The 16,258-nt window shown below is 40.1% G+C and overlaps 1 protein-coding gene across 1 annotated transcript; it reads right to left on the bottom strand.

Moving 5' to 3' along the window:
• Positions 1–816: 816 nt before the first annotated feature.
• Positions 817–15,728, bottom strand: LOC110832495 (uncharacterized). The gene is made up of 14 exons (XM_022069566.2): positions 14,784–15,728; positions 13,675–14,197; positions 12,587–12,951; positions 11,314–11,387; positions 9,830–10,030; positions 9,620–9,746; positions 8,250–8,510; positions 6,183–7,312; positions 5,994–6,097; positions 5,370–5,496; positions 4,751–4,885; positions 3,646–3,815; positions 1,661–1,809; positions 817–1,168 (listed from the first exon to the last, which is right to left on the bottom strand). The coding sequence occupies exons 1-14, from the start codon at positions 15,444–15,446 to the stop codon at positions 899–901; spliced, it is 4,299 nt and encodes a 1,432-aa protein (XP_021925258.1). The 5' UTR covers positions 15,447–15,728; the 3' UTR covers positions 817–898.
• Between the last annotated feature and the right edge of the window lie 530 nt (positions 15,729–16,258).

The following is a 16,258-nucleotide window of genomic DNA, read 5'->3' as shown; positions in this document are numbered from 1 at the left end:
TTTTGCCGAATGACCCGTCCGTATAGACGTATTTACGTCTAAAAAGTTTCTAAAATTTTTAAGTACCAAATACTGGAAATTAAATTGTTAACGAAAAACGCGTTAAAGAACTTTAGATTTGGACCACAACGTATGTTTCCAGGGTTATTTCTTGGCTGCCTCCACCCTTGCAGAAAGTCTTAGTGGTATCAATGAACAGTTCGTTTCTGTTATACTTCTAAAAGTGTTCGATACATATATTCTTCCAAACCGTGTGGTATTGAAAAAGAAAATCTTTATATAACCACTTTTAATTACTTTCGTATAATATAGCTCAGTCACATGTCTGAGTCAGGCATGTCCCACTGGCAACAAATTAGTATTGCTGATGCTGTCAAATGGAAAGTACTTAAGTAATATTTTTATTGCTGAAGAGTATTTATGTTCCAATCAGTTTTTGATTTTCATGAAAAATGTACATATATGATGACCAGCCATGCAGGAGAGAGAATACGAATATTTATATACTCTTGTAGTGACCGAACACGAAGGACGTAAGGGAGTGACATGTACTTTTTCTATCGGTTTTGCTGTTTCATGTGAAATGAAATATGGATTGTTGGATGACGACCTGAAATATTTTTTCTCTCTCTGGAATCACCCCTTAATTGCACCCCATGACCAAACACACTCAATAAATTCTACAACTAATTGATATTCAACAATTATCTAAATTTCCATGGATTGGAGGGGCTCTGGATTGGGTTTGCTATAAGTGGTGTTTATTTTTGGGTTCTATTACGACAGGCAAGGAAGGAAATGAGCAACAGCAGAAAACAAGTTTTCAGCATGCCGCTATTCTGAGAAAATGCGACAGCTTTGCGTTTATTAACTCTGTAACAAGACAGACCACGTGAAATTAGTCTGAGGTATCACTGTTAAGAGGCAGGTCTAGGCCTGGCACCATCTGCAGGTAGATGACAGTGTCGCAGTTATCGTCAGCAAGGATGACATCTTCCTCCTCCATCAGGTTGATTCCATCCATTTCCTCCATGTCTGTGATGTCTATTTCTGGTTCTAGCAGAGTTGTGTCTGGGAGTATACTCAGTTTCTTCGGCTTATTTTTGTTTCCTTCTTTCGACTGCTTTGTAATTCTCTGTAGTCTCGCATGAAACTTCTCGTCATGAACCTAGTACAGTTGGGAAGCCACCTTGATATTTCTGTTATTCCCTTCACAACATTCATTTTACTTGCTTTCTGGTCAGGATAGTTAGCAAAGATAAAGACGCAAAGGCAAATGACAAAATATATTTTGGTGAAACAATAAACAGAACCGACTGGCATTGGGCGTGAAATGCTGGGCTTTTGTGACACGAGAAATGAACATTAAATCATAAAATATTGGAGCACACTACGAGAAAATGTGATGTGCATACAAGAATTTCAAAGAGAAATAGGTCGCTAGTAATTATTCATGGGTGGAGGTTAGAGGTCTGCATAAGATTCAGCCAAATCTGGTATGAGGGTCAGGTCTGGAACTTTTAGTAAACGTCTGTGGCTGGATAACTGCCCACGAGGCGCCAAAGACTTATAAAATGGAGATTGTTGAATAGGAGTGTTGAACGTACAGAGTTAGTTACGTACTAGTAGAAAATTGACGTCAGCTGACATGTTGAATTACCTGCAGTGTCTGTTCAGAAGCAAATCTCCGAGGACACTTGGCGCATTGGATGTAGCCATCTTGCTTCTTGTGCGTCTTAAGATGAGATTTCAAATATGCGTCTAGAGCAAAAGTTTTATCACAGATTGGACAGTGGTGGTTCTTCTGGCCTGAAGAAAAACACAATTAATTGCATACGTCATTTTTTTAAAACTGACATTGATAAGAGAATATATGAGCTTTATAAATGAACAAACCAAATCTCAGGCATTAAAAGAAAAAGATTCACTGCCAAAAACAAGCGGACCAACTTCAATTTTATTGAAACGTATTTCCTTAGGCTGTAGTATTATCTTTAAAATTGTGTTGACACCTCTTTTAATTTTTACTTTACAAAATTCTGTATAAATTGTTTGTTCCTTCCATCCAAGATACATCGTTAAATCTTGCTTAACTTCCTTTACCGAACCTTTATGGTACGGGTATATGGGATTTAAGCCCTCAGACTAAAGGGCTGCTGGCTGGATGTTAACTATTGGGTTTAATGGAACAGCTGCATTCTAGTGTGACACGGCCAGACATGGTCTGCTGGATCGTGTCTAAGCAGCGACACACGATTGATAAGATTTGCAATCCTAACTATGCTAAAGAGTATTTGGTAAACTGAAAAGTTCCTTCATATATAGTTACATCAATTCTGTACATTTATCTTCTCTCTTGTGTCTTATACAGTTGGTAACTACTTGGAACAAAGTTTCTCTTGAGAACCCGGTAGTCACTTTGCTAGTCAAGAAATTTTCTGAATTTTATGGAGCCTGAAGGCTTATTACAATGTTCACAAGAGTTTATCACTGGTCACCGTCGAGTGCCAAATGAATGCTATCCACAAAATCAAACTCTGTTTCCTTATTATTCTTCCATCTACATCTAGGTTTCCCAAATTGTTTCTTCCTTTCAGGATTTCTAGTTAAAATTTTATACGAATTTCTCATTTCTACCACTTGCACTGCGTCTCGAATCCATTTCACACATTGAGTTGATACCTTAAAGCTTTTTCATCACAGTACTTCACAATGTGCGTGTATTCAGATTGCTTCACGGGATGTCTAAGACGCTGACCACACAAGGTGGGATAAAAGGCATTTTAAAGAGACAGCCATCCTGGCATTAACCTCGATGGACTTGGGAAAACCATTATTACAGGTGGTTTCCTGATCGATATTTAACTCTGTATACTTAATAAATACAAGCTGTGTTTGTCCTTAGCTAACCTGTCCCCATGTGTGTCCTTGGGGGAGGAAAAAGCAAAGCCTTTTATTGGAATATTCGTTTATTATCACTGCCAACAGATCACATAAATGGCTGATCCTTGTCATGTCAATAAAAGACATTTAGCAATATTAAAAACCTTTGAAAAAGCACAATTGGGAAACTTAGAAAATAATTTAGCCATGCATTTCATAATTATTAAAGTAATTTAATTCATACAATTAACATGGAAATATGTTGCAAGTAATATAATAATTATTCTTCTTTTTCCGGTTTAACAATGTTTCTACATTTTCCGGTACCCTTTTACGGGTCCCCCACTTTTTCAGTTGGCTTGATCTATGGACATTCGGTGAGACTCGTAGGACGAGGGATCGGCCCGTCACACGGCCTCTACCTGTACACAGGACAGCACAACACAGAAAAACGCGGGACAAACATCCATGGCTTGAGTGGGATTCGAACCCACGGTCCCAGAGACCAAGCACAAGGCCCACGCCTCAGACCGCGCGTAATACAATAAAGAAAAGATATAAGTAACTGATGGGAGCAGCTGAGGAAGCACAAGCACAAACTACATGCAAAGAAATTTTTTTCTGTACATATACGACGATAGCCGCAACGGATAACGCAGCGTACTCAAATAATCCAAGTCCAGCAAGAATCAAAATTACATTAATTCATGAGAAAAGAAGTCGCATGCTGTGCACAGTTTCCTTTCTAATCTGATGTAGTACCTGAGTGTAGGATCTGATGCTGTTCCAGCTTGCCCTTAACTTTGAAACTCTTATGGCACGTCAAGCAAACAAAGGGGGAAGGTCCCGGTGCAGTGTCGTGCTGGCGCATATGCACAAGTTTCAGCTGGTCTAAACGGGTGAAAGCCTTGTCACATATGGGGCACTTGTACCTGTGGAAAGTGATACAAGAATGTGCAGCTTCTGGCTGCAAGAAAGTAAATTACAGCTAGAGAGGTACGCATCTCGGACTGCGATACCGAGAATCAGCAGAGTACCCACAGTATTACTGCAGGAAAATTCAACAAATGTTTACATTCCTCATCAATCTTTATTGCCTGAAAGCTTTTTGTAGGCAATCAAACTCAGGACAGTTTCAATCTTCTCTTCAAAAGAAACAAGTTTCATCTTTTTCTATCATGCTCAATGTCCAAGGTACAAAAACTGCCCTTATTGAGAATAACACTCAGGACATTTTCTTTTTTTTAAAATTTTGTTTAATTTTGATCTTCTGTTCTCTTACTGATCTCAAGGAATCAGCATGCCAAGTTTGGTGCAAATCAATTTATCTCTTCTCAATTTATAAGTGTACATACAAATAAACATGTAAACACACACATTGTTTCAACTTATATGTAAGAAGATAATTCAGTAATAAACCTGAAAATTTTAGAAATATGATTATCACCATACTCTCTAGTAATACTCCTAGTTTGCTACGTATACTAACTTTTTTTAAAAAAATCATTCTTTCCGCCTTTTTGACACCTGAACATTTCTTCCTTGGCTTGTTATTATAACCCATTATAGTTTGCTCTATCTCCTAAAAGAGAGGTTTATGGTCTCACCCTGTCCACGTGTTCCCCCACCAATAACTTTTGAACCAACTGACAGAATTTAATGGAACCTGGTATCAGTATCGTGCAGCTAGAGATGACCTCGCCCATGTATTTTCCAGTTTCTTAACATCGATGACACCACTGTGGCAGCTGGGTGAACTTCAGAGGTGAAAATAACACTAGAGCTACTTGAAGAAGGGTCTGGAAATTTTGTGCAGTCACAGGGTTTCAGAATGCATGCTTTCCCACCATCAAAACATATAATTTACTTCTTTTCTCCAGTGTGAGTTATCTTGTGCCGCATCAGCTCCCTCTGTCGGAGAAATCTCTGGCCACACTCGGTACACTCGAATGGCTTCATACCAAGATGCTTTTTCTTGTGATCTGCAAAATCTTTCTGGTACCTAAAACATTAAGTGCCACAATTTTCAACATCTGCAGTTGTAAAGTGTCTCTGGAAGGGCAGCTTCCTTTAAAATTAACTGACTCAGTTTTGAACCAAAACAAATTATGACACCTAACTTTATTTAAATGCTTCCATATATATATATATAGACAGGAAAGTTATCAGAAGTTATAAATTGATAATTATGTAGCGTACTGAACAGTCTCTCTGCAGTACGCTTAGCCAGTACCTGAAGTCTGTCAAAGGTCCATGTTATCAATTTTTCTTTTCTTTTTTTTAATCTTGATACTGTAACATGTAGCATGCAATACAGAAACAAGATATGCCAACATTTTGGTTACCGAACTTCATGGCTAAAATGGGAGAGTATTGTACTTTCTCTTCATGAGTTGAGTGTGAAAAGGGGCTAACTCACTGTGGGGCCAGTGGCAGGCTTTAGTAATCACAGTTAGTTAGACCTCGGACATAGCCACTATGCATACCTGAGCTGCTTTCCACATTCTGTGCATGTGTATGGGCGCTCTCCGGTGTGTGTGCGCATGTGTACCTTGAGGTTGTGTTTCTCCGTAAAAAGTTTACCACAGACAGCACAGCCAAACGGTCGAACCCCTGCCAAAAGTTGATGTCTTTAAGTATGCGGAGGAAACAACCAAAAACTGAATGGAAGCCTGTAGTTAAACAGCATTATTTAGTTGCCTTTATTGTCAATCTACACTACACTAAGCACTATTTATTATCACCTTACAGCAGTCGCTTACAAACGTGCTTACATAGAAAGTAGGTTCTCAAGTCATCTGCGTAACATAACAATGTCCCCAACCCCCTACTCTGACAGAAGAACATAATTAGAAGTGCATAAGATGTACGAAGTCTGGAAGATTGTAAGATAAGAACTTCATGATTTAAACAAGTCACCTTGTATTCATTCTTAAGACAGTAAAATGAAGGAGGTTATGAAGTTCTGGGCACATAGAATTTTGGGTTAATATCTATCTGTATATATGTTTCCAGAGGATTGTATCCATCTTACCGCACAAATTAATTTTGGCCAACACAAATATTAAAGCTACTTACATGGTACACATAAATCGTCTTCTTATACGTACCCTCGTGTGTCTTCAGATGCCGCTCCAGCCTTGTACTGTTATGGAACTTCTTCCCACACTGTTTGCAGATGCAATCTGCCCCTAATTGATGTTTCTCTGCAGGTCTGTAAAGGGAATGCTCATAAAATCTGCTCAAGGAAAATTTTATATCATGTATATTTTGTAAACAATGATTAGAAATGAACTCACTCGGGTGATTGCATGTTTGAGATCTTGACTTCAGTCTTATCCACTGCACTCTCCTTCGAGAGTATCTTGTTATTATCGCTGGCTTTGTTCATTGAGTTCAGCTTTGGTATAGCAACTTTAGGAACAGGAGTTGGTAGCAGGACTTTTCCTGGGTCAACTAGCACTTCTGCAGGGGCTACAAATGTAGAAGTCTGTGGTGCAGATGTCAGCAGTGCTGGCACATTTGAAGGCTGGAGAGTGAGCATGGGGGTAGCATTTACCAGAATGTTCTGACTGTTGAATGTCTGAACAGCTGGTCTCGGCTGCAGAACAACATTTTGTAGAAGCAGGTTCATTGGCGGGCAGAGCAACCCCATGTCATTTGGCACAGAAGGATTAGTGATAATGGGATGCATGTTTGATAAAAACCCTGCAGAGGTTTTCATGACTGTATCTGATGTTGGTTCAGGAGGCACCTTGTGTTTTTCGTCCATATGTCCGGCCAGAACATCCCTTTCAAAGAAGTCCGTGAAACAGACACCGCACCGATATACGGTTACTACCTTGTCAGTTGAGCCATTTTCTGGAGCTTCACAGTCATCCGTGCAATTCTTGCAAATTATCTTTACACTGTCTGAACCATCCTTCCTTAGCGTCTCTCCACACAACACTTTGTGGCATTGGCTGCATGTCTGCATGTTCATGATGCTGTTGAATTGGGACGATAAACCCCCAACCAATGGAACAAAACTCTCAGCTATGATTTCTGGTATTTGCTGCTGCATCTCTGCACCTCCAATTTCTATTGTAGTACTGCACGAATAGTTTTCAAGATGCTGGGGCATATTAACAGCTTTGTGATCCATCATTCTGGAAGAGACTACATCCGTGCTACTGCCAACTTGTGAACTTATGAACTGGTTTGCCTCATCAGAAGATATACTGTCTTTGCCAGCTGAATGTTTCATCTGATCTGACTTTCTGTGAGCTGGGAGATCCTCTCGTGGAACCTCTTTTGTTGCCAATTCTCTCTTACTCAGCACCTCACATACATCTTCAAGCTTGCTCTTTTCCTCAGCCACAAGTCTGTTTATCTTTTCTGCGTGTGGATGTGACTTAGGGAACTTACTGATAGGTGGCAGGACATAAATCTGGAAAACAGATTGTTTAAATTGTCATCATTATCATCCACACAGTCTATGGAAAAGTCCTGAAAGTGTAACTTGGACATCAGTATTACTGCATAAATTTTTACAGTGAAAATTACACTAGACTAATTTGTATCATTATGTAGTTCCCAAATGATGTTGCTTCACAAGTGAACTGCCACCATCAGTCACCCCTGAACATGTTTATGACTAACGTTTGGTCTCTCTCAATAAACCTCGGCTTGTTCGAAGAATGATCTTGGCCATGCACTTCTAATGGGACTGCCTTATGCAATCCTCATCTCTCATTCGTACCCTAACAATTTCTAAACTAAACTGCTACAAAAGATGGTATCAGGATTTCTTACACTGTATTCCACATAAGAATTTATTAAATAACACAAATTCTAACACAAACAATAAAGATAGATTGTACGTCATTCTAAGCACACAAATAAAAAGTAATGTAAAATTCCTAACCTGGTTAACTAAATTTTTGCTGGCATTAAAATATTCAATCTCTAAATATGGATTTCTGAAATGACTACATCAAAAGGATATTAACTGAAATGATTCCATTTTCAAAAATAAAATATTGTGTACTCAGCACACTAATCTTATAAGGGCCCCTTTCTCAGACCTCTCTCTCTTTTATGTCCTCACCCCTCCTGATGACCAGGCTATGGCATGCCCCCTTCCCTATTGATTTCTGACTCCACTCCCCACTGGTCACGCCAAGGTTCTGTCTCGACTTTCAGTTTCCTACACCTCAAACCAATTCCACACACACACAGCTTACTCATCACCCTGATGATGGAGACAGCAAGTTCCTCTGAAACGTTGGTAAACTTCTACCAGACTACATGGTGCTACAACCCAGAAGAAAGCCATCTTTGGATTCACTGCCATGAAAACCTCAAATCCCATATAGCAACTTTACCTCGCTGATGGCTTTCTTGTCCACACATGAAATGACCGGCATGTCCACTTGGTGCTTTGCCTTGAGATGCCTCCGTAAGTCTTGGTTCTGCCCATAGCGAGCACCACAGAGCCCACATATGAAGCGGCGCAGTCCACGGTGAATGCGCAGGAAATGCCGCAGCAGGTTACCTCGGTTATTGAAAACCACTGGACAACTGGTGCAGGCATGACTCACTGCACTGGGGCCACAGTGCACGGTCCTGACGTGTTTCTTAAGGGCCTGCACATATGAATAAATAAACCAGAGAGTAAGTTGTTATATTAAAACGGAACACATTATTCTGAAATTAGCGTATTTTCTCGATGATGTTTCTAGGAAAACCTTGAAAATCATCTTCTAGATCTAGAATAAGTTTCTTCTACGATCAAACCAGCAATACTGCATTTATGAAAGACTTGCACAACATACACTGTGCAGGTCAATCGAATCCAACATCATCATTTCTTTCCGTACTGCTATTATATGGTCTTCATCAGCAAGAATTCTGAAAAGGTCAGCCCAGCTGCATCATTTAATGGATGCGATAACTGTATCCCTACCCCATAACCTCTCGCTACTTCTGGTGCCAATTCTCCATTCTCAAATTTATCATGTAGCTTGAGCTTTTGTCTTACTATCAATATAAATTTCTTACAATTTTCAGCTGTCTCACCGTGATGCACAGGACAATGTAACAAAAATGATTATAAGATGCTAATATTCAGGTGTGCCCATACCAAACACTCTCTCCCTCACCATGACCACTAGAACAAACCTCCCCACCTCACCACTGATACTGACTGTACAGCAATGAGAAAATATGGTATTGTTTCACCACATCTTCTGTAGACCCTCCTAAATTATCACCCCCCCAAAAAAAAAGACACAGAGAGAAGACAACAACCTAGTTCACACGTCTGCATTTATGTAAAATTACATTGCACAGACAATCTGCAAATCAGTAATCCACACATGGATAATCAGGACTCTACTGTACTATAATAGTAACAGCAGTCCCCACTTAATGGTACCTGCACCTTATCGTGGTGGTGGGGCTTGAGTACCTCAGTGATCCCACGAGCTACTGGTAGGGCCTCCCTAGCCAGATTGGTCGAGGGGGAGAGGTCAGACTAAGACAGGTACCATGGTCCTCCAGGTTGGGGGTTGGTCGCAAGGCTAACAACCTTGCACCATAAAAAGGAAGATGTTTCGAAACCTCAATCAAAGCCTCGGACAGATGGACCTAACAGAGGACCAAATGGAAGAGGAGAATTGAGGAGGCCACGGACCAAATACGGACCGGAGATCCATAGAAGAAGAAGAAGTAACAGCAGTATACAACTTGGTACCTGCAGGCGTTTGAAGCTCCTTTCACACTGACTGCAGTTGTAGGGACGCTCACCAGTATGGATCCGCAGATGTTCCCGCAGGCCTGCCATACCCTGACAGGTCACCGAGCACAGTGAGCATTTGAACCTGCGAACATTTGTTTTTAGTGACATAAGTAGATGAGAAGCTGGAAGATTTTCATATCACAACAAGTTATGAAACTGCCTCACTTCTTCTTTATGCTGTGATTGTGGCCACTGAGGTGCAATTTGAGCTGTCTGCGCTTAGAGAATGTTTTATTACAAACGTGGCACTCATTGTGGGACTCATGCTCTTTGATGTGCCTCACCAGGAACTTCGGTCGCAGGAACACCTGGTTGCACACTGCACACCTGAGGCCATTCTTGTCCTTCCCATGCAGCATCATGTGTCTAGAACAGACAAGTAAAATTGACTGCCACAGTGAATTTCTTTCCTCTCACAATAAAATCTGAACAGTTACACCACATTTTAGTAAAAGGTCCTTGCTGCTTCCATCATCAGGGTGATGATAACAGAGGCAAAAAGAACATCTGAAACGTTGGTAAACTTCATTCCAATTTTGGTTAAAATGAGACAACAATAACATGCACTTTACACGAAGAACCTATGTGCATCTCTGTCCAAAAATGTGACTGGCTTGGGAATCCACAGCGGAGAATCGCAAACTTTGTCATTTGGAAAGGTAAAATCCTGGTACACGGAAGATAATTACGTTATACAGTAAAACCTCTCTAAGTTGGACACTCGGGGTTCCATGAAAATGTGTCCAACTTACAGAGGTGTCCAAGATAGAGGAAAAGAGAAAAATCAGACTGTGGTCTAATGACAATATAATCTATTTACTTACATACACTAACTACTGTAGGCTTACTTGAATTAAGAATTAATGACAATAGTATTAACAATAATCTTTTGAAGCCCACTCCCATGCATTGCACATTACACTCCAGCCTCAATAACATTTTCTAAAGTTAATTCCACCAATTTTCACTTCCCCATCGCAAAAAGAAAAATTCCATTTCTGTTAACACAGTCTGAACTCAAATGCAAGCATAGTACTGACGGAGTTATTACTGTGTCTTCTGCAATACTGTAGTCCAGTTAAGGGTTCAGCAAAAGAATAGTTAAACACTTGCAATGCATTCCAATGATGGGTTCAGTGTCCATAAGATAATCCTCCAGAGAGGAGGCATTCATCAGTCAGAAATTCAAAATAACAAAATATATAACTGTAAAAGTTTACCTGAAAAGCATTGAAGCTAAGTGCGTGAACCTGTCCAACTTACAACAAAAGGGGTGTTCAAGTTCCAGGATAAAGGGGTGTCCAAAATATAGGGTATTGTGGACATGTAAAATTATAGGATATTTGCCGGTTCCAATTAAAAGTGTCTAATATAAAGGGGTGTCCAACTTGAGGGGTTTTACTGTACATACATTTCCTAACTTGTTCTACAATTACTCGATTATAGTGTTCATTTGCACAGTGCCCAATTCCACATTCTGATTAACCACGGTCTGTGGAATGCACATAATCTTAACTATCCGTCCATCTAACTGTGCACCTATCCACTCGCCACCTTGCCCGCCCACCCAACCACACACTATACACAGTTCATTGGATTTCAAATACACATGAACCAAGCGAGTGTTTTGCTGTGAGGCCTACAGTTACCTGTCCCTTGATGTCTTATGCTGGAATTTTCTTGAACAAACTGTACAGCAGTGCGGCCGCTGGACGGTCTCAATCTGCAAGAGAATAAATTTATGACAGAAACAGGTCTGATTTTATGACGGTCGGCCATTCTAACTTTCAGTACAGCGTCTTATGTACGTTTCCTACAATGGACTATACATTTATGTGTGATAATTTGTTTGGAACTTACGAATCACTAATACTGACTGAATTACTATCTAATCACTTCACTGTATAATTAATCAATTAACCAAAAAACTGTTTAACAAAGAACAACTTCATCCTTGGTCAGGTGATAATTATTCAGCTGATTAAGAAGTTTCCTGTATTAACGAAATCGAAGTTTCAACACCATAATTACAAAAGACAACTTCTCTGAAAATACTGTGTAGGAATATGTTTCCTTCCCCACACACATACCATTTATCTCATCCTTCACTTAATCTCCTAGATGTAGAGTATGTGAACCTCCTTACATTTATAACTGTCCTCATACAAGGCTGACCATATCTGTCTGTCCGTCTACCCATCTGCACACATGAACTTGAGAACCTCCATATGGACTTCGATTAAATTTTGTACAGATATTATACCTCTGGAAGCCACACTTTTTTTAAGAAGGAATCACACTATGGAGAGCTTGTGCACAAATTTCGTTTTGCCCCATGTGCGTGTGTGTGTGTGTAAATTGGCCTCCATACTGGATGCCAAGTTTCAAGTATCAACAGATTGTAATAATCTCTCAACATGCACATATGCAACCATGTGTAGGAAATGGATACAAGTATCTTTCTTAGTATTTATGCATAATAATTACACAAATGATTTACAGAAGCAAGGCTTGGGAATCCCTAACTTTTTGGTCACTTCTTAAATGGCAATGTCACCTCTAACCGCCACGGTGGTCTAGCGGTTAGAACGCTGGGCTTGTAATACTGGGGTCCCGGGTTCGATTCCCGGCGCTCAGATTTACAACTTGTGTTGGGCAAGGCCGTGGTCCAGGCATCACGGAGTTTTTCTCCGCTGTTTCCCCAGTTTCTCCATGGCATCCCAACAATTACTCCACTTTCATCATCATCTTGCAAAAAGGGGGTCACAGCAGGAGCGTTAAATGTTGTGGTCCCGATCGAACCCATAAACTGATGGGTCGTGAATCCTGCTAACCACCAATGCACACCATGCTGAATGGTGTGTACTGGATACAAAAAAAAAAGTCACCTATATCAACCTTTATGTATATGTTCTTTCTAACCTTGTGCACGTGTTCCAAATGGAAATTCTTCTTCCCTTTTGATGGGAACATCTTGTGACACATGTGGCACTGTTGTTCAGTCTTGTTGATGAGACACACCATTTCATTGGACTTCACCTTGTCAACATGAGTGGCTATGTGTCGCCATGTCTGGCTGACAGAACGACTTCTCTTACCACAGACCAGACATGTGCAGCTACGCACATGGTTGTCACGCCGATGCTCCACCAGCTCCCTTGGTGACTGAACCTCAAGTCCACACAGCTTGCATTCCACCCCTCTCTTGCCTGACACTGGTTCTGGAGTACCAGCATCTAGTGCCTGAGAGACTGCACATAGCAGACCTTCCATACAGTCACTGACCCCTGAAAATGGAATGGGACAATTCTCAGCCAGCACACTGCTAATTTCATGCTGTTATGGGACTATCACACAAAAGCCCCCCAATGAACTAGAAAAGTCCTTAACCTATGTTTCAGTCCCCACTTAATGGTACCTACACCTTGACGAGGTGGTGGGGCTTGAGTACCTCAGTGACCCCAAGAGCTACTGGTAGGGCCTCCCTAGCCAGATTGGTCGAGGGGGAGACGTCAGACTAAGACAGGTACCATGGTCCTCCAGGTTGCGGGTTGGTCGCAAGGCTAACAACCTTGCACCGTAAAAAGGAAGATGTTTCGAAACCTCAATCAAAGCCACGGACAGACAGACCTAACAGAGGACCGAATGGAAGAGGAGAATTGAGGAAGCCATGGACCGAATATGGACTGGAGAGCCATAGAAGAAGAAAATATGTTTCGGTACTACCCTTTCGTGATTTCTATGAAATTTTGTAACTCAAATTACGAATGTAGTTATCACCCTGTAAACATTGTGTGCCCTGCCTAATTCACATCCTAGATCTACTTGTTATTTCCTGTGTGTAAATGTCTGCCAATACTGGCAATCTTTAACACTGTATTATAAGTTCCCAGACAAAATATAATTACAGACATCCCTGACAGCTGTATTAAGCCTCTGAAAGAGTTCCAGTGCCTTATACTGACATGAGAGATGAGGTAGCTAAGAGAAAATCTAGATATTTCCTTCACCTTTATCCATGCCTGTTGGATGATGTTCTGTGCTTGTTTTTAAGTAGACGCTCATCATGTCTTCAAGCTGTGTCTCTTCCTGGTCTAACTGCTCAACTGCTGCTAAAAACTGATGCTTGCCCTGGATTCCATGAGCCCTTACATGCATCAACAATTCCAGTTCTTCTCCAAATAATGCATTACAAATCAAACATTTTGAATGTTTGTGCCGAACGCGATGGATACTCAGTGAAATGCTGTTCTGGAATCTCTTACCACAAGACAAGCACTGATAAGGCTTCATATCAACCAGGTGCTTCTCATAGTGTTTCTGACAAAGATACACTGATGCAAACTTGGCACAGCAGTGCTGGCAGGAATAGATTTTGTCATGTTTCCGCTCATGTGCTTTCTGTTCCATCACTGTGTTGAATTCCATGAAACATATTTTGCATATCATTTCTGGGTACTGAATTCTATGAACTTCTGACAGGTGGCACTTCAGTTGGGACTGGAAAACGTATTTCTTCCGACACACAAAGCACTGAAAAGAAACTAAAATTTACAACAGAAACTTGGCATGTTCTTGTTTCAAGTCATCACTTGTTATATGACTTCCAACAAACTCCATAAAGCAAACCAACAATTAATAACAAATGACTTCCATAACAGAGTCTGAGAAGCTGATCATAAGAGATTTCTTGCCTTTAATGGGATAAAATGATTCAGTGTCATGTTCACAGAGCTTTATTCTGAGCCAGCTGAATCCTGTCCACACCCAATTTCTTAAAAACTTTTTAACTAACTGAACTTAAATTCTATAGTAGCATTTTCTCCACACAAGATGCTATTATTGTATCATGATTATTTTCCTTGTTAATAACTGGTTTTACAACATGAAGATGATAGAATTAAAACAGAAGAGGCGTTATACTATGTATCATTCTCCTTGCAACCTACAACAAGTTTGATTATCATTTAAAAATGCTAAATTACATGCTCATTATATTAAAAATGTTCCATTCTTTATTCCTTACAGATTATCTCCTAAGTATTTGCTAAACTGGGTGGAGCTTTGCAAGAAATGTTCTGAAATAAGCTATCTGACCAGCAACAAGACTTTCACAAACCTGTTCCAGCACTACATGTTGCTGAGGATGCATCTCCTTAATGTGGTTTTCTACCTGTGTGACTGACAAGAATTGCTTGTGGCATGCTTCACATTTGTGTTCATCAACAGTATCTGGATCATCCAGAATTGTTTTGTACACTGCTGCTAGAGATGGTTCAATACCTTTGAGTTCTCGTTTCTGCCACATGCTTGTAATCAATGGTACCACTCGATTTGCACCGGTAACACGGCGGGATGCACCATGCTTCTTTTTTACCACACTGGGCTTCTGTCTAATAATTTCAATATGGGTCACTGGTCTAGCACTGCATGTCTTTTGTTTGGAATGCATGTTTCCTGTAGTCAACACAAGGTCAGTGTTTTGCTCATCACCACACTTGTTGCCATCTCTTAGTTCAATCTTCTTTCCTTCCTGTGGAGATGATCCTAACAACTCATACTTCTCACTTCCAAGAACTACTGAATAACCCAAATTTGGTTGCACCTGTTGCTCTGCCTGCATTAAACTGGGCATACCTAATGTCTCCTGAGGAGACCTCAAAATTAAAGTTGGTAATTCCTTGTTAAAAAAGTTTGTTGGTAAACAAGTGAGCAAAACGGCTGATTGAACGTGAGAACCTGGATTTGCGGTCATGTTGTGTAGCCCTTTAACAGCTGCCATTATTAGGGCCAATGTTAATATAATCTTATTATTGCTTATCCATTTGAATCTCCCAAACTCTTTAATTATCTGTAATTCGCTAAGCTGCCCTATGCATTCAGATATATAAAAATTAAATTATCACTACATTTTATAATACCAGAAATTTTACATAAGCCCACATTTCAGTAAAGAACGTATTTTTAACATATAGTGTATCAATTGTAGGTTAACTGGTTAAGTTAGATACTTTCCTATACCCCTAGCGACAAAACACCACGAATACCAACATGCCCATCGGTAACTCAATGGTAAAAGTTGGCATGCCCTGTGGTCTGTGACAATTTACTATCCGCACTTGTCGAGAAACTACTGTGAGAACGATCTGGCGATAATAGTTAGTATTAATCCATGGTTGAAACCACTTCCATAGCTCAGTCGGTAACAATGCTAATTATTATTCAATACCACCCTGTCCCACCTCGACCATAATTCAGAAACAACTAATTTTACAAAAACAAACATGTGAAAGTCTGGGATCCTGCACCATGTTGTCGTCAAATTACGTTTCAGAAGTGATAACTACCTGCAATTATCAAGGAAATTCCGTGCTGATTGAGGCAGTAAGATGTAGGAAAAACATTACATAATAACAATGGGAATGGGTAGAGAATCTGTAAACAAAACAAAAGAAGGAATTCTCTGAAAGGAATTTTTACATAACAATCAAATTGGGCATGTACATTAATCACATCTTAGAAGGACCAAGGGTCATAGAATGAGACTTAGAGAACAAGAAATATGAAGATAGTACCATGCAATTTCATGTTCAA

This window comes from Zootermopsis nevadensis, unplaced genomic scaffold, assembly GCF_977971745.1.
Source record: "Zootermopsis nevadensis isolate Lab colony 2312 unplaced genomic scaffold, Znev_1.0 Znev_ptg000030l, whole genome shotgun sequence".
Classification (NCBI taxonomy): Eukaryota; Metazoa; Arthropoda; class Insecta; order Blattodea; family Termopsidae; genus Zootermopsis; species Zootermopsis nevadensis.
This window is presented reverse-complemented; position numbering and strand designations above follow the sequence as displayed.

What these genes read in the sequence shown, in the direction of transcription:
- LOC110832495 (XM_022069566.2), bottom strand. Translation starts at nt 15,446, where the DNA reads ATGGCAGCTGTTAAAGGGCTACACAACATGACCGCAAATCCAGGTTCT. An exon ending in TCCAACAGGCATGGATAAAG is followed by an intron (nt 12,952 to 13,674) that starts GTGAAGGAAATA and finishes TTCCATTTTCAG; the next exon opens with GGGTCAGTGACTGTATGGAA. An exon ending in CTTCTGAACAGACACTGCAG is followed by an intron (nt 1,169 to 1,660) that starts GTAATTCAACAT and finishes CAACTGTACTAG; the next exon opens with GTTCATGACGAGAAGTTTCA.